The 22640-nt window shown below is 38.7% G+C and overlaps 1 protein-coding gene across 2 annotated transcripts in view; it reads right to left on the reverse strand.

Moving 5' to 3' along the window:
• Positions 1-1995: 1995 nt before the first annotated feature.
• ETR1 (Signal transduction histidine kinase, hybrid-type, ethylene sensor) overlaps positions 1996-22640 on the reverse strand; it is a 31715-nt gene continuing 11070 nt past the window's right edge. Inside the window, exons 3-7 of one of the 2 annotated variants that reach the window (XM_010281308.3) lie at positions 5883-6251; positions 5478-5744; positions 5259-5386; positions 4899-5096; positions 1996-2789 (exon numbers count right to left, since the gene is read on the reverse strand). In XM_010281308.3, coding sequence (XP_010279610.1) covers positions 2432-2789; positions 4899-5096; positions 5259-5386; positions 5478-5744; positions 5883-6251 — 1320 coding nt within the window. In that variant the 3' untranslated portion in view covers positions 1996-2431. Of the gene's footprint in view, positions 3038-4898; positions 5097-5258; positions 5387-5477; positions 5745-5882; positions 6252-22640 lie in introns of both variants that reach the window. The other variant, XM_010281309.3, reaches the window with a different exon arrangement.

Below are 22640 nucleotides of genomic sequence, written 5' to 3' on the forward strand. Positions count from 1 at the left end.
TGCAGGAAGGTGACAGCAGAACTAACCATTTAATTATATTCATTGTTTAGGAGTTAACAGGAAGGTGACGGCAGCACTAACTATACATTGCTCAAGAGTACTTTTTCCTATTTAACTGGTGGCATTGCTGCTTCTACCTGACACACGTTTTTGGTTGATAAGAATTATTTACTGTCACATTCCAAATAAGAGTCACTTTCAGCTAGAAAAATGCCCTTGTGACACTGATTATTGGTGTTTAAGAATTGGATAAGACCTTTTCCTATTTATCAAACCTCCCCAACTAACACTGTTTGGTATCATTCGTTTTGGAATTGGCAAACAAACATGTGGTCACATCATATATAGGAATCACTTTCAGCTACAAAAATACACTTGTGACACGGATTATTAGGCCATGTTTGGGACTACTTAAAAACAAGTGATTATTCCAAATAAGTGTTTATTTAAGTTGGGACCACACCATTAAGCACTTATTGGTGTTTGAGAAATAAGCCTAAAATAAGTGCTTATTTTAAAAATAAAGGCTTATTTTTTAGCCCAAAATTCTAATTTTTTTAAATGCTTATACAATAAGCACTTTTTCAAATTTTTCTTCCAAAACTATCCTTAGTTGAATTTTAAAATACCACTTATAAAATTATCCCTAGTTGAATTTTATAATAGTACTTTCATAAAAGTGCTTTCTTAGGTACTTTTAAAAAAATTCTTTTATAAACGTGTTTTTATTAAATTACTTTCATAAATATGCTTCTATTAAAGTGATTTCATAAAAATGTTTTTATAAAAGTGCTTTCATAAAAGTAATAAATTACTTTCGTAAAAGTACTTTTATTAAGTTACTTTCATAAAAGTACTTTTATTAAATTACTTTACTAAAAATGCTTTTGTAAAATTACTCAAAAAAGTACTTTTATTAAATTATTTTAATAAAAATGCTTTTATTAAAGTGCTTTCTTAAAAGTGCTTTCACAAAATACTTTTATAAAAATGCTTTCATAGAAAAGTACTTTTCATAAAATTAATTTTATAAAAGTGCTTTCATAAGTGTTTTTATAAAAGTAATTTAATAAAAGTACTTTCATAAGGGCAAGGTTCAAAATATCGATACACCCGATACGCCGATAGGGGCGTATCGGGCATTTTGATACTCGTTTTTTTACCTTTTTTTTTATTTTTTTTCAAAATTGGTTCAAGGGAGCCGATCTAGGACCCCTCCATCCCCTGAACCAGTCAGACCCCCAATACACCCATTGTAGGGGCGTATCAAAAGGGTCCTGGAACGATACGTATCGGCCAATACAGGTTGATACATAAAGATACTTTGAACCTTGCATAAGGGTATATTTTGAAATTTTGAAAGAAAATTAAAGACAAAATAGTCATAAATGATTATTTGAGTGCTTATCGGAGAAAAAGACTATCAAACGCCCAAAAGGAAATAAGTGCTTGTTATTTAAAATAAACATTTGAAAAAGTTGGGTACCAAATGCAAATAATTGCTTATCGGAATAAGCACTTGTTTTTTAACACTTATTTTTAATAAAAGCACTCCCAAACATGGCCTTAGTGTGTAAGAGTTAAATAGGACTTTTTACAATTTATCTAATCTCACCATCTAATGTATACAATTGCTGTTTCCAACTGAAACATCTTGGATTGATCAATATAAATTGATGAGAAATATGTATTGTTATATCACATACAAGAGTCGCTTTCAGATAAAAAGATGCACGATACTAGCAAGTGTTTATAGTTGAAACAGCAATTTGTAATGATCAACCCAAAACATTTAGGGTAGAAACACAACCTAAATTATTAACAATTACCCAAATGAGAACATAACTTAGTAGGCTATTAGTCACTCCTATTAAACGAGACAGGCGCCCAGACCAGCTATAACTCTAAAGATCATTACCCAAGGACGTATCCCCGGACACCACATTTTGCAATTTGCACAAGTTCGCATATGCACAGGACCAAGAAGCAAGGCTGTTGAAGATAAAGACTCACAGAGAAGACTGTAGAAGATAATAATGTTACATATAATATTACTGAAGTATCAACTCTTACCATACACGTAGAGAAGATGGCACATATTTACTTTTATATATCATGTGGTTGCTGATGAGAACGATCAGGCTTTGAAGCAGAAATAGCAGCCCTTTAAGTATGAGATCAAGACCCACAGCATGCAGTCCAATCTGGATTACTTGCTCCATTCCTTTGTCACTTCTTTGGGATAAGAATACTAATACCATTAGTAGTAAAATATCCTTCCATGCTTCGCTGGAGAGACGACTTTGGCCATCATGCCATGGAATACGGGATGAGAATGGCGTGGACGTGTGCAGCTGCAGCTTCTGAAATTTATCTTTTCAGGTGGTGACTCCCTCAAGTCAACTCCCTGATGCCTGTATTTAACTACTACTTACTGGACTTCCCGTGGGGCCTGATGCTCTAAGAGTTCTAACAAAACATTTCTCATCTTCTCAAGGGAAACAGGTTTCAGTATGACACCATCCATACCAGCTCTCAAGCAGTTCTCCTTGGTTGCTTTTTCTGTGTTCCCTGTAAGTGCCACTAGCAGCGGCCTCTCATGACGTTTCGGAAATCTTTCATGTACACAGACTGCAACTTCATATGCACCCATCCCAGTAATGCTTAGATCCAGAAAAAGAACCATGTGCTCCTGAGTAACAACCCTCAAGCACTCATCACCAGAGGTAACAACTGTCACATCACATCCCAGATGCACAAGAAGTCCCTTTGTCACCATCCTGGTGATTCTGTGATGTCACAAAGAAAAGAACTTCCCTTTTCAGTTGTTTCATGAGACAAACAAGAATATTTCAGGTGACAGGTAATGATTGTGTTTGGACAATTAGAAGGATTTTACATTTTGAATCTGGACAACTATTGGAAGATAGGAATAATTCAAGGGCTTGTGATGAGCAGAGCTACTTTCTTCCCAGCTTGAAGTGGAGGGTAACTAATAAAAATCAATAATAGAACTGCAGCAGTTCAACCATCGCCACTACTCAAACCAAAACCATATGCAGATCAGAATTGCTTCTAGAAATTTATAGCATATAGAAATTCCCACAGCACGTGAAACAAGGCCTTAGTGTCTAACCCTTACTCCATTTGGATAGGAGAAAAAATGAAAAGCATGGTACTGCAACATTTAAGATATCTACTAAGTACAGCAATGCCAACCATACCAAGAGAGAGGTCATGGTAGCCCAGAAACAATAGTTTCCATGTTTTGTGTATCATAATCTAAAAATTCAGTAAATTATTTTTTTCAGGAAAAACTTCCATCTAGAAGAGCAAACAGAAAAGATTGGAACAAAAAGATCAGTTTGACATAGAAACCCATAAAACATTGGATACACCAAGTTGTAAACTGTAATATATAGGGCTACATCAGCCAACAAAAAATGTTGCAAGGACTCTCCTAAATAGATGCAGTGCCCATGTCAGACACACATCAGAGTTCACTTTATGTACAATAATGACAAGTCTATGTAACATTTTTCTTTTTCTTTTTCCTTGCTCATTCAACAAAAACGAACAGATAACGTACACCATGATTGTCATTTTTCCTATAACATGTTATCAAGTAACAAAAAGAAATATATGACAAAAAATAATAGAGATAGGTTTATAATGTTAAAATCCAACAAAATATGGACTATTTTGATAGTTTACACTTTTCTATAGGCATGTCTGTAAATCCTTTTATTTGCAAGATCTCCTATGTTAGCACCCACTGTCTCCCATAGTATAAAAGAATATCAAATTTTGCAGTCTACCATATCTTATGCAAATCTTGAAACTTCACATTACAAAATCATGGGGAAGCATGCCAACAAGGCGAAGCTCCCTCTTGTGATTGGTGGATGCACCATGGGGACTCACCAATGGTGTACCCAAATGAAGTCTCCCTATCATTGGCCGGTAAATTTCACCCAATTCATACACCCTTTGCTCCACTAAAATAGAGGAATTTGAATGCAAATATAAATTACTCAAAGAATGACATGTTAACCAACCATTAGAAACCAAAAGGCATGCATTCCACCACTACGCACCTTTTCATTCGGTAGGACTAGGGCATTAATAAAGCAGGTTGACCTGAGACCAGACCATGTGTAGCATCCATATTTAGCAGGTTGGGGTTGCCAAAATGTCTCAATTCTAAAATAGGTCATATGTGGGCTTAATTGCATGGATCTAACACAGAACCATGTTCAGAGCATAATGCCAGAAAGGTGTATTTGCAAGTTAAAGGGTCAGATTTATTTTGGGTTATATTACAATGGATTGATATGATTGTTGAATCTGGTTGGATCCGGATTCAGAACTGATAAGACCTAAAACTTTTTTTTTTTCAATTTGAACTTGGATTTAGCTGGATCTGCTCCAGATCCAACACATAACATGTCTTGTGTGGGATCCAGAAAAAGGCTTTGGCAAAACGAGCCCAGATTTCCTACCCACTCTCTACCCGCCGTGAATTGCAGCCACACATCTCTCAATTCATAATAGAGATGTGTGGCTCCAATTCACAGTGGGTAGGAAAAGTGAGTAGGAAATCCCGAGCGTGGCCAAACTACTACAAAGGAAGAAGACTAACTAGAAAGTAAAAGGTTACACAAGTATTTATTTTATAAAATCCTTGAAAGCTTAGTAAACCATAAAGCAAACAGGTAATCAAAAGTAAATACCATAAAAAAACAGGTAATCAAAAGCCATTAACAAAATTTACCCACTAGACCAAAGGTAAAGGCTGTGAAAAGAGTCATAGTTTCATTACTAACACCAGTATAAACAAAGAAAAGCAAGTTTTTTTAACAATATAAACTTGTTCCAGGGATAGCTATCATACTGACCCATTGTCATCCATTAGGAGAACTTTAAGTCCTGAAAAGCTTGCTTGCACATGGTTTGCTTGCAGTTTAGGGATAAAATGGTGCCCAGAATCATGTGAGTGCTCTGCAATCCCAAGTCTCACTATGAATACAGCAGTACACCCTTTTCCCAGACCTTCACTTTCAATCCAAATATGCCCCTTCATGAGACTTACAAACCTGATTGCAGCACAAAGAAAAAGATAAGAAACATGGATGACCACATTTTTAGAAAGTATAACAACAAAACTACTTAGGACATATTCAAGATACAGGAAAACATTTGAGTTGATCATGTCACATACAAGAGTTGCAATATGGAGAACCAATAATCTTAAATACCTCTTACAAATAGCAAGCCCAAGTCCTGTGCCACTAGAGTTTCTATTTGCTGTTGCATGATTTTGTGTAAATTTGTTAAATATCTTTGGAATATCTTGGGGACTAATTCCTGATCCCGAATCTTTTACCTGCATGCAAATACATTGTACACATTTAACTTGAAAACTCAACAATAAGGCAACCTCCAAAAGAAATATCAAATATATAGAACAAACAAACCTGTACTCGCAAATAGAAGTGTTTATCACTTAGCAGTGGAGAAAATTCAGGAATGTGGGAGTCTCTTAAAGATTCTGCCTTAGCAATACAAGCAGAAATTAAGATGTTGCCCTCTTTTGAAAATTTCACAGCATTACCCACTACATTTAAAATGGTTTGCATGAGACGTTTTTCATCTCCAACAGCATACTCTGGCAAATCGTGAGCCAAATTTAATGACACCAGCAACCTTTTGACAGAAGCAATAGGCTTGATCAAGTTTACAACCTATATTGACAAATAGGCATTCATTCACATATTATCACAATCCTGCCTAAAGATCCAAGAAAAAACCAGCAACTGAAACCAAACCATTCATTACTAATAAGACAGTAAAAACCACCCACAGGTTATTAAAAGCCCTACCTCTCTGAATACTGAATGAAGGTTAAAAGTCCCAATATCCAGTTCAAGGCTTCCATCTTCAAGCCTTGAGAGATCTAAAACATCATTAATGAGTGTTGCTAAGAGGTTACTGCTCTTCAAGATTGTCTCGACCATCAAGCGTTGTTCAGGTGTCAGCTCAGTTTCCTGCAGTAAGGAAGAGAGTGCAATAATTGCATGCATAGGTGTTCGCATCTCATGGTTCATAACTGCCAGAAAGTCATTACGAGCACAAATTGCTGTTTCTGCTTCTCTCCTTGCCAAATCCAGAGCAACGTTTTGCTCCAAAAGCATATCTCTTGCCCTCATAGATTCTTCCAAAATTGCAGCATGTGAAAGAGCAACTGCCACCTGGGACCAAAAGGAAGATGTGTAAATAAGCAGCCCTACCAGTATCGTTAGTAAACAAAAGTGCCTTCTTCCCCCTCCAACCAGGGTACCAATACATCTACACTCCTATTTTTGTTTCCTTCAGCGCGTGAACTAGATAATGTGCCATGACATAACACAATGAAAACCATCCAAAGAGTGAAATAGATTTTCAACAATGCAAGGGTAGCTTTATCCGTAAAAAGTAAAAACACCAAAACTGTGAAGTACATTAGTTCTAACTACCTGTACAATACCACACATGTATCAGAACATTTATTAAATAAAGATTTACAAAGAAAATAACAGATATACCCTGCTAAAGTCCAAAACTTTTTTTGCAATTTTAGGAGTGCCAGAGGATCATATGGAAGAAGATTACTGCTCCAATAAGAAATAACTACCACGTATTTTCCTTTCTTATGACAAATGCAGTCAAGCACCAAGTCCAAGTGTACTATCAAAGCAAAAAAAATAAAAAATAAAATAAAATATTCAATTCCATAGCACAGTGAAATATTTTGCACCCATGTTAGAATGCTAAAACAATGGAAGGTAGTAAAGCAATCAGAGACATCCACTTTATGCATGCACAGTTGAGTCTAGCTTGCTTTATCATGTACGATAAAAAGCCATTGAGACACCATTTAATAGCTTGTAAGGATCAAGATAGATCTCTATAAAACAACCATCCTTGATATATTTTCAAAATCAAATCTCCAAGATTCCTAAGTTCAGTTCCAAAACCCAGACATTTCAGAAAAACATACCCTCCTGCAACCCCACCCCAGTCCCCACAAATTATTAAAAAAAATGACATACTTTTTTTGAGAGAAGCTAACATAGATGTGAATCATATTCATCTCTATACAAATCTATATGGAATGAAAATTTTCAACTTTGTTCAACATTCCTGTAGAGATAATGGGCCAGATTGACCATAGTTCCTTTTCTTTTTAGTTACAGCATTGTTATGTGTTATATCTTTATTAGTGAGCCTTGGTTATGGGCCTGTTTTAGTTTTCTTTATTGTCTTAATTAGCTGGCCGTGCTACTAAGGGCATAGTTGTAATTATCTTCATATTACAATGTATTCTAATAAAAGTATATTTGAGGGGCTGGAAAGAGGTTCGATAGCCTCACTTCTTTTTTTTTTTGATAAATGAGAGTAATTTTATTGAAATAAACATCAGAAATATAAGCAGCCTAGGAAGAGGCACGAGATGTTACCTCCCCCAAGGACTGAATCATAAACAGTAAACAAGCCCAAACCTGAGATACAAATTACAAAGTAGCCCAAAACAGATCACCCCTTGACACCCCTTGCTTGGCCAGAGAATCAGCCATTGCATTTGCTGATCTGCTAACCCACTGGAACCTAAAATTCATATTTCTTGTATGAGGCCTCTCTTCTTCCTTCTCTTCCTTTCCTTCTCTTGTTCTTCTTTTTTGTCAACTTTATTTTCAGATTTGTGCAGGTGTGATTTACATCATGGTATCATAGCAGAGTACCTACCTTCTTCAGTTCTTCCTCATTTAAGCCCATACACAGTGTGTATGGAGAATTGATTGGGTGATTGATTAACAGTTTATACAGTTGGGGGAGGTTTCTGGAGAGGATTACATTCTTTGTATGAGACCCAAGACAGGTTCTAGGAGAATTTCCCGAAAACCCTAGCTAATTGGAGAACCTGGATTAAGGGGTATAGAGATAGATTTTACCTGGCACTTGGGGCTAGAATAGAAGCTTTTTGGTCATTATTGAGATCAATCTGGGCTGGAAAGATTTCTAGAGTTCTAGGAAGGGGCGGTTAGACTTTCTCTCTCTCTCTCTCTCCTAGGTTGTCAGGTATGGTGAAACCATATCATGACTGGTTGAGCAGTTTTGGCCTTAGGGCAGTGTTTCTTGATTAGTAGAACCTTAATTTTATTTTCGTTTGTTTCCATTTGGCCAATAAAGCAAACTGGAGGTGAGATGAAACAACCTATAGACTCTGGGTTTGGCTCGAGAGGGCCGATAAAGGCTCTGTTAGGAGCAGTAACCTCAATAAAATTAGATGGGACTAATTATTTGGTATGGTTTTCGTCAATTAAGATCCATGTCTGCAGTAGAGGGAAATGGGGGTACATTACTGGAGTAAGAAGCATAAGGAAGATGACCATGCCTATGAAAAGTAGATGTAGGAAAACTATATAGTTCTAGGTTGGTTAGTAAATACCATGCAGCCTCATATCAACCAGCATTATCTGTGGATAGATGATGCAAAGGTGTAGAATAGTGTCACAAAGACATTCCCAGAAGTTGAATGTTGCTAGGGCTTACAAACTGAAGAATGATGTGAATAATCTATGACAGAGAAGAAGACTTTAGCTGTTTATTTCTCTATGCTGAAATCTCTTTGGTAAACTTATTCTGCCATCTGATGTAAGTATTTGCTTAATCCATCTACCCTCGAGTGGCACATGAAAGGAGGTAAAATTATGTGGAAATATATCAGGGCTGCTATCTTATGGACTATTTGGGAGGAAAGAAATGCTAGAATCTTCCTAGAAAAGGAAAGAAGCTTTGATGAAGTGGACTGTATCTTAACAAGAGCAATCCATTGGCTGAAGACCTTGGTCATGATTGCTAATTTCTCTTTTGATGATCTTTGGAGGAATTGGTTAGCAGTGGCCAATACCTCCACTAGAAAGAATAGAAGTGTGATAGAGTGGGAACCTCCTGCAGAAAGTATCATTAAATTAAACTTTGATGGTAGCAGCCAAGGTAACCTTAGGCCTTCGGGTGTAGGGGTGTGCTGAGGAACAAGGGCAACAACATTATTTCCTTATTCTCAGTACCGGTGGGAGTGGGAGACTCTACAAGGGTAGAAATACTAGCTGCTGTACAAGGGATCCAGATTGCAAACCAGCTTGGGTGGAACATCTTCTAATTGATGGGGATTCTCAGGTGGTAATAGGGTGGCTTTTAAACCCGTATATTGTCATTTGGGGCTACAGAGACCTCAAAAAAGTGAAGTGGTTAACTAGTAATATGAGAATTGATGTTAAATGGGTAAGCACGTCGGAAAACATTGTGGCTGATTCCTTGGCCAAACAAGGGGTTTCCAGGGAAGGTCTTTTTTGTGCTAACATGTAACTTGTTCTAGTGAGTTTGGAAAGTTGTAATTAACTAGTGTGGAGATGTCGCATCTCGTGCCTCTCCTTGGGAAGCTTGTACTCCCTTATCTTTGGTTATTAATAAACCTCATTCAATTATCAAAGAAAATCTCTTTGGTAGAAGATTGACCTGATGGAAACTGTTGTGTGGGGGTGCACTAAGGATGCTGAGATTCATAGGAAGTTAGTGGAAAGGACTCGGGTCTTTGAATTCCTTATTGGACTTAACCCCGAATATGATATTGTCTGACAGAACATTCTAGCAAAGGATGAAGTGACCTTATGCTATGGTTATAGTAGTGAGGAGAGTAGGAGATAGGTGCAAGTTGCAGAAGTCCCAAATGATCACTTTGCCAATGTTGGAATGAAACCAACGACAACCAATGTTGCAAGAAACCTAAGCACACGAAGGATACATATTGGAAGCTACATCCAGAGCTCTTACCTCATAAATTCTAGAACAATAATAATGGTAAAAAGAATGGGAGTGGGAAAGGTGGCAATGCTAATGTAGTCACCTCCTCAGAGGTTGAGAAAGGATCCAATGATGAGAAATTAGAGAGGGAACAGCTTGCAGCCACCAGAACAGAGTATGAGAAGTATGGCCAGCTCATTAGTCATTTAGAATCTACCACATATTGGAAGCTACATCCGGAGCTCTTACCTCATAGATTCTAGAACAATAATAATGGTAAAAAGAATGGGAGTGGGAAAGGTGGCAATGCTAATGTAGTCACCTCCTCGGAGGCTGAGAAAGGATCCAATGATGAGAAATTAGAGAGGGAACAGCTTGCAGACACCAGAACAGAGTATGAGAAGTATGACCAGCTCATTAGTCATTTAGAATCTACCACTGAAGTCATGGTTCAAAGTATCGATACGATACGCCCGATACGAGGCGTGTCGTATCTTTTGAAAAAGATACAGTCCGAAACGCCTAGTACCCCCAATTTTTTTAATAATAAAAAGCATACTAAAAGCTTCCCAAAAAAACAAAATGTGAAAAAAAACTATAAAAAAAATAAAGTTTCGGCCATTTCTAAGTATTGATACGATACGACCGAAACTCATATCGTATCGATACTTTGAACCTTGACTATAGTTACTACTTCCTCAGGAAACAATTCCCCTTCAGCCTACATCTAGGTATTTATGCCACTATGAACCATACTTCTATCTCAAGTAATCGTAGAATCCCTTGGATAATAGATTCTAATGCCTCTAACCATATGGCCAAGGTTCAAAGTATCGATACGATGCGAGTTTCGGTCGTATCGTATCGGTACTTAGAAACGGCTGAAACTTTATTTTATTTTTAGTTTTTTTTCACATTTTGGTTTTTTGGGAAGCTTTTAGCATGTTTTTTATTATAAAAAATAATTGGGGGTCCGAAACACCTTGAAATAGGCGTTTCAGACCGTATCTTTTTCAAAAGATACGATACGATACACCCCGTATCGGGCATATCATATCGATACTTTGAACCATGCATATGACTAGTGTGCCCCATTTATTTTCTACTTACCAACTCTTATATAGGCAAGATGATTTCTCTTGTTGATGGTTCTCTTGCTCCTATGTCAAGCAAGGGAGACATCAAAGCTTCAGAAACTCTCGCCTTATCTTTAGTCCTCCATGTTCTTAAGCTTAACACTAAGTTGCTTTCTATTAGTAATTTGACAAAATCTTTGAACTGTAGTGTAACCTTCTTTCCTTCTTATTATGCTTTTTTAGAACATGAGATCTCAAAATGTGATTGGGAGTGACCATGAGATGAATGAGATATACTTGTTGAAAATGCCAGAGCAAAGTCAAGTATCACCTCAAAGAGCAACTTTTGGTTCAAATGTGTCAGAGTCAATTAATTGTATTATCTTATGTCATTATCGCCTGGGTCATCTTTCCTTTTCTTCATCGAGTCTTTTGTTTCTAGTTTTATTCAAAGAAACTAAGTTGTCAAGTCTACATTGTGAATCATGTGAACTGTCAAAGCATTGTAGAAAACTCCTATCCTACAAGTAATAAAAGATCTATTGTTCCTTACCATATTGTTCACTTTGATGTGTGGGGGCCATACCATTTGCCTTGCAGCAAGTACAAGAGGAGAGGTAAGCTTTCTTAACTCTTCCAAGAACACAGTGAAAAACAGAAAAATTACAAGCGACTCAGAATAAAGATGCCCTATTGACCCTTTGTTTAGCTAACCCATCAGCAAAGGTGTTGGCATTTCTTTTCTTTTTTTTTTTTTTTAATCCATAGCACTTTAACATCCATGCCCTGAGCCAGTCATTTGAATTTTTTCTTTTCATTATTGTAAACCCACAATCCATTCTGCTTCTCTTTAATCACCCCACCATCTGTAATCCTCTTATGTTATCAGTTTGCTAATGTTCAGCTCCTTGGCTCTTTGTACACCTCCCAAGGCTGCTAGAATCCCAGTCCTAATGGAGTCACCAACTCCAATAGGTCCTACGAAAAGAACAACTAGATTCCCTTTCTCATTCCTTGTCAGTCCCCCAATGCACGAAGGCCCTATATTTCCAGCACTGCTTCCATCAAAGTTTAGCTTGAAAAAACCATTGAGAAGAGGGATCCAAGAAAGGACTGAAGACTCCTTTACTGGGGCTGAATTGGCAACTGCTCTCCAACTTTTTAACAGATCATCCATAGAGAGGTCTTAAAAGAATTCCAAAGTTTTCAGCCAATGTACCACTCTAGTAAAGATCACCTCCAAAATAGCTTCTTTACTTCTCAGTTTGTTAATGTTCAGCTCTTTGGCTCTTTGTACACCTTCCAAGGCTGCTAGAATCTCAGTCCTAAGGGAGTCACCAACACCAATAGGTCATAACAGTAACTAGATTCCCTTCCTCATTCCTTATCACTCCCCCAATGCACGAAGGCCCTAGATTTCTAGCACTGCTTTCAACAAAGTTTAGCCTAAAAAGCCATTGGAAAGAGGGATCCAAGAAAGGACTGAAGACTCCTTAACCGGGGCTGAAGTGGCAACTGCTCTCAAACCTTTTAACAGATCATCCATTGAGAAGTCTTGGAAGAGTTCCAAAGTTTTCAACCATTTTACCACTCTAGTAAAGATCACCTCCGAAATAGCTTCTTTACCTCTCTTGTTATACCTGGTTGTCTTATGTGATCTCTTGCTGAAGTGCCAAAACTTGTGAAACAGTTCCATGAATTTATACTTATCCTATTTGATACTCGCATCCAAATATTATGATCAGACTATGCTAAGGAACATTTTAAGAGAGATCTTCATCTTACCTCATATTTTGTGAGATATAGGGTTGTGCATCAAAATTCTTGTGCTCATACTCCAAAACAAAATGGAGTAGCGAAAAGGAAAAACTAACATGTTGAAGTAACCAGAAGTATTCTTTTTGTCTCCCATGTTCTAGTGGGATTTTGGGGTGATGTCGTAATGATAGCTACCTATCTTATTAACAGCATGCCTTCTAGAGCTTGGGGTTCAAATCTCCATTTGCTCTTCTCTTCCCTAAGGGCAATATTTTTCCTATTCCTTTACGTGTCTTTCGTTGCACATGTTATGTCCATATTCCCAGCTCTTAGAGACATAAATTTGAACCCAAGGCTTGGAAGTGTATTTTCTTAGGGTATGCCTCCACACATAAAGGCTAATATTGTTTTGATACCACTAGTGGTACCTTTTTTTTTCTATGAATGTCACTTTTGCTGAGCCACTTCCCTTTTATGGTCATTCTCCTAATGAAGAGCATTCTATTGAATTGTTTGCTTCACCACTTCCTCTATCATCTCCTGTCGAATACTCTACAACTCCTTTTGTCCCTTTGGCAAAGTCTTCCTCGTCTCCTGTTCTCCCATTCCTACTCCTCCTCCACCTACTAGTACTTTGGTTTTCACTACTCATAGTTCAGAAGTGGTACCAAAGACAAAGGCTACAACATGAAGAGGTTGTTCCCCGATCTACAATTGAGCCTCAAACTCCCATCTCCTGAAGAGAGGACAGGTCCTTTACCACCTACTCCAGTACCTTCCTTCCCAGACCTTGACCTATCTATTGCTATAAGAAAAGGCCAGAGAAAATGTACAGCTCACTATATCTCAAAATACCTTTCTTACAGTATGTTGTCACCATGGTTCAAAGTATTGATACGATACGCCCCGTATCAGGAGTATCGTATCGTATCTTTTGAAAAAGATACGGTCTGAAACGCCTGTTTCCAGGTGTTTTGAAACCCCAATTTTTTTAATAATAAAAAGCATGCTAAAAGCTTCCCAAAAAACCCAAAATGTGAAAAAAAAACTAAAAAAAATAAAGTTTTGGTCGTTTCTAAGTACCGATACGATACGACCGAAACTCATATCGTATCGATACTTTGAACCTTGGTTGTCACCTTCATACTATTCTTTCGTAACCTCTATTTCCTCTCAACCTATAAGTCGGTTACAAAGGCCTTGCTTGAGCCAGAATGGAGAGAGGCTATGAGAATTGAAATAGAAGCACTTCGCAAAAATAATACCTAGGATATTGTGGATTTTCCTAATGAGAATAAACCAACAGGATGCAAATGGGTGTTCACCACCAAGTATCATGCGGAAGATACTATTGAGAGGTATAAGGCCTAGGTGGTTGCCAAGGGTTATACGCAAGCGTATGCCTGTATGGAGTTGATTATATGGAGACCACCCTAGTTGCAAAAATGACCTCAAAAAGAGTTTTGTTGTCCTTGGCAATGAATTATGATTGGCCTTTATATCAGTTTGATGTTAAGAATGCCTTCTTAAATGAAGACTTAACTGAAGAAGCTTATATGTCGCTTCCTCCGGGCATATAAGGTAAGGAAAGGTAAGACAAGGTGTGCAAATTGAAAAATCCCTTTATGGCCTCAAGCAATCCCCTCGAGCATGGTTTGAGGTTTGACAGATTCCAGGCCACACTTGTGGAGTTTGGTTACACTCAAACACAATCTAAACATACCATATTTGTTAAGAGGAGAGATAACCGGGTTACCTTTCTTATTGTTTATGTTGATGATATTGTGGTTACAAGCAGTAATACAGAAGAAGCTCAAGCACTCAAAAGCTTCCTTAATTCGGAATTTGAGATCAAGGATTTAAGGGAGTTAAGATATTTCTTGGGAATTGAAGTTGTTAGGTCTAAAGATTAAAGATTTATTGAAGATGGCATCTTCATCTCTTAGCAGAAGTATGTGTTAGATCTTCTCATTAAGGTTGGGAAAATTGATGCCAAACCTACCTCTACACCTATTGATGTCAATTTATGCATGCCCCTAAAGACACACATATGGCCGTTATAGAAAGCGTTTTGTGTTATTTGAAGGGAACTCCAAAAAAAGGCATCATCTTCTCTAAGCATGGACACATGAAGCTAGAAGCATATACAGATGTTGATTGGGCCAGTAGTATTGATGATAGAAGATCTACATCTAGTTACTATGCTCTGGTGGCAGGGAATATTGTCTCTTGGAGAAGTAAGAAGCAGCCTATAGTAGCTAGATCTTCAACTGAGGTAAGAGTATAGGGCCATGGCCTGTGGAGTTTCAGAGTTATAGGTTCAGGCACTTCTAAAGGAGATAGGCATTGCATATGATAAGCCCTTGATGTTGTATTATGATTATCAGGCTAGACTTAATATAGCTCACAACCCAATCCAGCATGACAAAACAAAGCACAATGAGGTAGATAGACACTTCATACAAGAGAGAGTGACATCTAGAGAAGCATGTCTGCCTTTCAGTGCCCAAAGGAGTAGCTAGTGGATGTTCTAACTAAAGGTGTACCTAAGGCAAAACTATACCACTATGTGATGAGAATATAAATTATCATATTTTTATCCCTCAATATTCAGTCTTTTATACTTAATTTGTACCTAATTGGACTCACTATTCTTGCATTTCGATTTAGGGCACGAAAGAAGGCGTTATGGGAAAAACAAGGCTAATTGGGTAATTTTACACAATTTCGGCACCGCGAGATAATTTAGGCATAACTCTCCCACCTGGACTCCGATTGAGAAGATTCAAGATGCAGAGAAGCCCAGTTCGCAACTGAAGCCCAATTCGCAGAGAAGCCTTGTAGCGGCCCAATTCGTTAAGGAAGCCCAATACGAATGCAAGAATAAGAAACATCAAAGAGTCCTATCAGATTCAATTTTCTGTTGTATTTTTAGAAAGATAAAAGAGATTAGGATTACCAGTTAAGAGATAGGAGTATATTAGATCTAATCTAAGCATTATCTATTAGAGAACTGATCTCCCAATGGAGAAAGAACTCCTTAGAGGAGAAGGAGACAGCTCCCTCCTAATTCTATATAAAAAAGGAGGTGGACTAGCACCCAGGGCATCATCAAATCCTCCAAGAGAGCTTCAGCCTTCAGAGAGAGACATCAACAACCAAGGAGGAAGAAGCAGAGTTCGCCCCCCCTCTCATCTGGAAGCTGTGATTTCATCATGAAGTGTCTGTAAGGTTTTATTTTCTGGTTGAAGGGTTAGGGAAGCTTTGATTCTATAAACATTGTGAGATCTAATTGTTTTTTTATTTCAGTTCATTGTTTATGGATTTTCATATGTTTTCTGCGATTAACTGTGATGATTATTTTCATTGATTAAGCAAGAAGGGCCCCTTGCTCATTCAATGAAAATAATCTATGGCCGATTGAACCTCCAGTTTCGTATATGATTGGTAGGTTCAATCATGGTGGCAACTAACATAAATTAATTGCAAAAAAGTTTTTGATCTATGTTAAGAAAATGTATGATCTGGTTTAAACGGTCCGAGCTTGTGAGTTCACTGACCAGAATTGGGTCTCTCCCCTCTTAATGCTATTAATAGATTAAATCCTAAGAGCTTGTTTAGGACTGTCTATTAATAAGAGAAGCAATCAAAGAGCTTGTTTTGGTTGTCGAATAATACGAGTAGAGGTTGGCCGTTAGAGCTTGTTAATGGCTATAACCAATTTATTCGTAAACATATGAATCTATCTTTGCATCGAGGATCAATGATAAGAATCAAAGTTGAACTTGTCCCTTCAACCGGAAGCTATCTTACATCGATTTAATCTTTTGCTTTCTGTTATTTTCTGTTATTTTCTTGTTTTCCTTAGCTTTACAACCCCCTTCGTTTACTTGGAAATAAATCCACCCAATCCCTGTGCAAACGATCTTGCTCATCACTATCTACAAATTATTTAATTGGAGCAAGACTATTTATCTTTGGTTGGATTCGACACCCACCAATAGGTTCAATCGTGGTGGCAACAAACAAAAATTGATTGCAAAAAAGTTTTCGATCTATGTTAGAAAAATGTATGATCTGGTTTAAACGGTCTGAGCTTGTGAGATCGCTGACCAGAATTGGGTCTCTCCCCTCTTAATGCTATTAATAGATTAAATCCTAAGAGCTTGTTTAGGACTGTCTATTAATAAGAGAAGCAATCAAAGAGCTTGCTTTAGTTGTTGAATAATACGAGTAGAGGCTGGCCGTTAGAGCTTGTTAATAGCTATAACCAATTTATTCGTAAACATATGAATCTATCTTTGCATCGATGATCAATGATAAGAATCAAAGTTGAACTTGTCCCTTCAACCGGAAATTATCTTCCATCGATTTAATCTTTTGCTTTCTGTTATTTTCTTGTTTTCCTTAGCTTTACAACCCCCTTACTTCGTTTACTTGGAAATAAATCCACCCAATCCCTGTGGAGATGATCTTGCTCATCACTATCTACAAATTATTTAATTGGAGCAAGACTATTTATCTTTGGTTGGATTCGACACCCACCAAATTTTGGCGTCGTTGCCAGGGATTGGTGTCCTAAGTAGGTTTATTTCCTTTTGCTTGGTTTATGCCTCATTCTTCTCGTGTAGGTGAACTCAACTACGATCCCGAGATCGAAAACACAGTTCGCCGCTTGAGGAAAGAAGCCAAGCAACGTCGCAACCAATCAGCATCACTCTCGTCTCCCGGGGTGAAGTCAGCTGCAGAGATCGTTGAGCCATCTAACCACCCTAAAGAAGAAATCATGGCCAACATCGAAGAGAGAACTCTTAGAGAGCTAGCCGCACCAGATCTGCACCAACAACCACTCTACATCGAATATGCAAATCTAGCGGTACCTTTCGAACTCAAATCTGGTCTTATCCACTTACTTCCTACTTTTCGTGGACTTTCAAGTGAAGATCCCCACAAACACTTAAAAGAATTCCATGTAGTATGCTTAAGCATGAAACCTCAAGGTGTTACCGAGGAACAGATCAAGCTGCGTGCCTTTCCTTTCTCATTAGCTGATAAAGCTAAGGATTGGCTATACTACTTACCCTCCGGTTCTATCACCACATGGAACGATATGAAAAGGCAATTTCCTGAAAAGTTCTTCCCTGCCTCCCAAGCTGCTAACATCAAAAAGGAGATTTGCGGTATAAGACAATTCAGTGGGGAAACTCTCTACGAATACTGGGAAAGATTTATGCAACTCTGTGCCAGCTGTCTGCAACATCAGATTCCAGACCAGCTCCTTATCCAATATTTCTACGAAGGGTTATTGTCGATGGATAGGAGTATCATTGATGCAGCAAGCGGAGGTATGTTGGTGAACAAAACTCCTACCCAAGCAAGAGAATTGATCTCGAACATGGCGACCAACTCTCAACAGTTCAGCTATAGGCTCAACCCTCCAGCAACCCATGCTAATGAGGTAAACATCTCTTCCCTAGAACAACAAATTACAAGTCTGACCTCTCTTGTCCGTCAAATGGTTGTAGGTAACATGCAAACGGTGAAGGCTTGCGGGATTTGTTCAACTACGGGACATCCAACCGACATGTGCCCTACACTTCAAGATGAACCCTGAGAACAAGCCAATGCTGTTGGAGGCTTCCCATAGAAGAGATACGATCCCTACTCAAATACCTACAATGCAGGATGGAGGGATCATCCTAACCTTAGCTATGGAGCCAAGCCCTTCAGCTTCCAACAACAGCATCAACCTAGACCGTCGGTTCCACCATATTCGTCTTCCAACCCAGGTATGTCTCTAGATGAAATTGTTAAAGCACTTGCAACTAACACTCAACAATTTCAACAGGAGACAAGGACAAGCATCCGAACCCTGGAGAATCAGGTCAGCCAATTGGCAACTGCTATGAGTCGAATGGAATCTCAAGTATCAGGAAGGCTACCCTCCCAGACCACAGCTAATCCGAAACAAAATGCTAGCGCAATCACATTGAGAAGCGGGAAGGAGCTGAATGAACCTAGTGAAGAAGCATCTAAAGATACAACTAAAGAAGAGAAAGAAAAGGAGACACCATCACCCCGAAAAAATTCAAGCGGAAAGCAACCCCAAGCCATAGTCATCGCTCCACCTTTTCCTAGCCGATTTGCAAAATCCAAGGAGGAGCAAGACAAGGATATTCTCGAGACATTCCGCAAAGTTGAGGTAAATATCCCCCTCCTTGATGCAATCAAGCAAGTACCCCGCTATGCTAAATTCCTCAAGAAGTTGTGCACTACGAAGAGAAGGCTGAAAGGCGATGAGAAAGTCCATATAGGAGAAAATGTTTCAGCAATTCTCCAAAAAAGACTACCCCCTAAATGCAAGGACCCAGGTATGTTCACTATCCCCTGTAAAATAGGAAATGTCCAGATCGAAAAAGCAATGTTAGATCTAGGAGCCTCGATAAATATCATGCCCCATTCCATTTACACGACCATAAACCTTGGACCATTGAAACAGACGGGTGTGATATTACAACTCGCTGATCGATCTACCACATACCCAAAAGGGGTTTTGGAGGACGTCTTAGTCCAAGTTAATAATCTGGTCTTTCCCGCCGATTTTTATGTGATTGATACAGAAGAAGATAATTCTTCCGATTCGACTCCAATTTTGTTGGGAAGACCCTTTCTTAAGACGTCCAAAACAAAAATCGATGTGCATAAGGGGACACTTACCATGGAATTCGATGGTGAAATTATCAAATTTAATATCTATGATGCCATGAGATATCCTAATGATGTGCATTCTATCTTTTCTATAGATATTACTGACTCTTTAGTGCAGCAAACTTTCGAACTAGATGATGAAGACACGCTGAAAGTTGCACTTAACAATGGTTCTGATCAATTGCAACAAGTAGAGCAAAAGTTTGTGCTGAAATCGGAATTGCGAAATTTGACTTCTGAACTAGACTCTTTTGAAATTGCTCATAATGCATATTTTATTAATTTACCTCCAGCTCATACAAGACTCCTTCCATCTATTGTGCAGGCACCTCAGCTGGAGCTGAAATCATTACCAAAGCACCTAAAGTATACGTTCCTAGGCAAAGGGGAGACACTTCCTATAATAATTTCCTCCAAACTCGATGCATCAGAAGAGAGGAAACTGATTCAAGCACTCAAGGAATGCAACGAAGCGATCGGATGGACTGTAGCTGATATCAAGGGAATAAGCCCATCTACCTGTATGCACAAAATACTTTTGGAAGAAGACTCCAAACCTACGATAGGAGCCCAACGCCGATTAAACCCACCTCTGATGGAGGTGGTGAAGAAAGAAGTTTTAAAACTTCTAGATGCCGGAATAATCTATCCAATCTCAGACAATAAGTGGGTAAGTCCGATACAGGTGGTTCCGAAGAAAACAGGTATGACTGTGGTTGAAAATCAAGGCGGTGAGTTAGTGCCTACCCGAATTCAAAATGGGTGGCGGGTGTGTATAGATTATCGGAAGCTAAATACGTTAACTCGAAAAGATCACTTTCTGCTTCCTTTTATCGATCAAATGCTTGAAAGATTAGCTGGCAAATCTCATTATTGTTGCCTTGATGGTTATTCAGGGTTTCATCATATTCCAATTGCGCCAGAGGACCAAGAAAAGACTACATTCACCTGCCCCTTTGGCACCTTTGCTTACCGCCACATGCCATTCGGTCTCTACAATGCTCCCGCCACATTCCAAAGATGTATGGTTGGTATATTTTCAGATTATGTGGAAAGCATTATAAAGGTATTTATGGACGATTTTACAGTTTATGGAGATTCTTTTGATTCGTGCCTATCTAACCTTACAAAAGTGCTTGAAAGGTGTATAGAAAAGAACCTCGTGCTGAATTATGAGAAATGCCATTAAATGGTCGACCAAGGCATCATTCTAGGGCATGTAGTCTCTTTTAAGGGAATCGAAGTTGATAAAGCCAAAATAGATGTTATTAAATCCCTGCCTTATCCCACAAACATACAGGAAGCTCGCTCTTTCCTTGGACATGCAGGATTCTATCGAAGATTCATCAAAGATTTTTCCAAGATAACTCGTCCCTTATGTAATTTGCACCAGAAAGATGTGACGTTTGATTTTAATGAAGCATGCAAGGCAGCATTTGATAAGTTGAAGGAATTGTTGACCTCAGCCCCAGTTATTCAGCCACCGAATTGGAGTCTCCCCTTCGAAATTATGTGCGATGCAAGCAATTAGGTTGTCGGTGTTGTTCTTGGACAGAGGGTTGGAAGAGCCGCTCATGCGATATATTATGCTTCGAGAACCCTTGATGCTGCCCAATGCAATTATTCAACAATAGAGAAGGAACTCTTGGCTGTAGTTTTTGCCCTAGAAAAATTCCGTTCATATTTATTGGGTACTAAAGTAATTGTTTATTCTGACCATGCAGCCCTAAAATATTTGCTCGCCAAGAAAGAAGCAAAACCAAGGCTTATCCGTTGGATTCTCCTACTACAAGAATTCAACCTCGAAATCCGCGACAAGGGTGCAGAAAACTTGGTTGCAGACCATCTTAATAGGCTGACTACAAGCGAAGAGGCAACACCCTTGAAGGACGAGTTCCCGGACGAGCACCTTTTTACAATTCAAGAAGAAACTCCATGGTACGCAAATATTGTTAACTATTTGGTTACTAAAACCATACCAGGAGAATTGACAAGAGCCCAAAGAGATAAGGTAAAAAGCGATGCCAAATACTACATCTGGGATGACCCATACCTATGGAAACAATGCTCTGATCAGATCCTTCGAAGGTGCGTACCCGACCCCGAAATCCCCTTCATTCTTCAGTTTTGCCATTCATATGCCTATGGGGGCCATTTCGGCCCAAAAAGAACAGCACGAAAGTTACTAGAGTGCGGATTATTTTCGCCTACTCTATTTTGTGATGCTTATATGTTCTGCAAGGCCTGTGAACAATGCCAAAAGACGGGCAACTTAAGTCATAAAAATCAAATGCCGCTTACCCCTATACTTGTATGTGAAATATTTGATGTATGGGGTATAGATTTCATGGGCCCGTTTCCTTCCTCTTTTGGTAATGTTTACATTCTGCTAGTTGTGGATTATGTTTCAAAATGGGTAGAAGCTAAAGCTACCCGGACTGACCATGCTAAAGTTGTTGTAGATTTTGTCAAGTCCCACATTTTTTCCAGGTTCGGAATGCCCAGGGCGATAATAAGTACCGAGGCACTCATTTTTGTAACCGGGTGGTGGAGGCTTTATTCAAGAAATATAATATCACCCATCGAATCTCCATTGCATACCACCGGCAAACAAGTGGACAAGCCGAGGTGTCCAACAAGGAGATCAAGTCCATACTTGAAAAAACGGTTGACCCCAGAAGGAAGAATTGGAGTTTGAGACTCAACGATGCACTATGGGCTTATCGCACGGCCTACAAAACTCCTATAGGTATGTCTCCCTACCACTTGGTATTCGGCAAGCCATGTCATCTCCCTGTCGAACATGCGCATGGATGAGGCAGGAGAACAAAGGAAGTTGCAGGTGCAAGAACTAGAAGAGATTCGCAACAACGCTTATGAGAGCTCTCGAATCTACAAGGAAAAGACAAAAGCCTTCCATGACAGAATGATCTCAAGGAAAGATTTTGCAGTTGGTCAGAAAGTTCTTCTTTTCCATTCTAGGGTTAAACTCTTTCCTGGTAAGTTGTGATCTCGGTGGGTTGGGCCTTTTCACTGTTACTGACGTTTTACCTTATGGAGCAGTTGAGATTCAAAGTCCAACCACAGCCAAAAAGTTCAAGGTAAATGGGCACCGTCTAAAACCTTTCTATGAAGGATTTCTGGTAAACAATGTGGAAGAGGTATCTCTCGAAAGCCTAATCTATACAGAGTAAGGCATGAAATTCTGTCCTCACCCACCACCTTCCACCGCATCAGGAAATTTGTATTTTTTCT

Source organism: Nelumbo nucifera, chromosome 3 (genome assembly GCF_055504915.1).
Source record: "Nelumbo nucifera cultivar China Antique chromosome 3, China Antique-T2T, whole genome shotgun sequence".
Classification (NCBI taxonomy): Eukaryota; Viridiplantae; Streptophyta; class Magnoliopsida; order Proteales; family Nelumbonaceae; genus Nelumbo; species Nelumbo nucifera.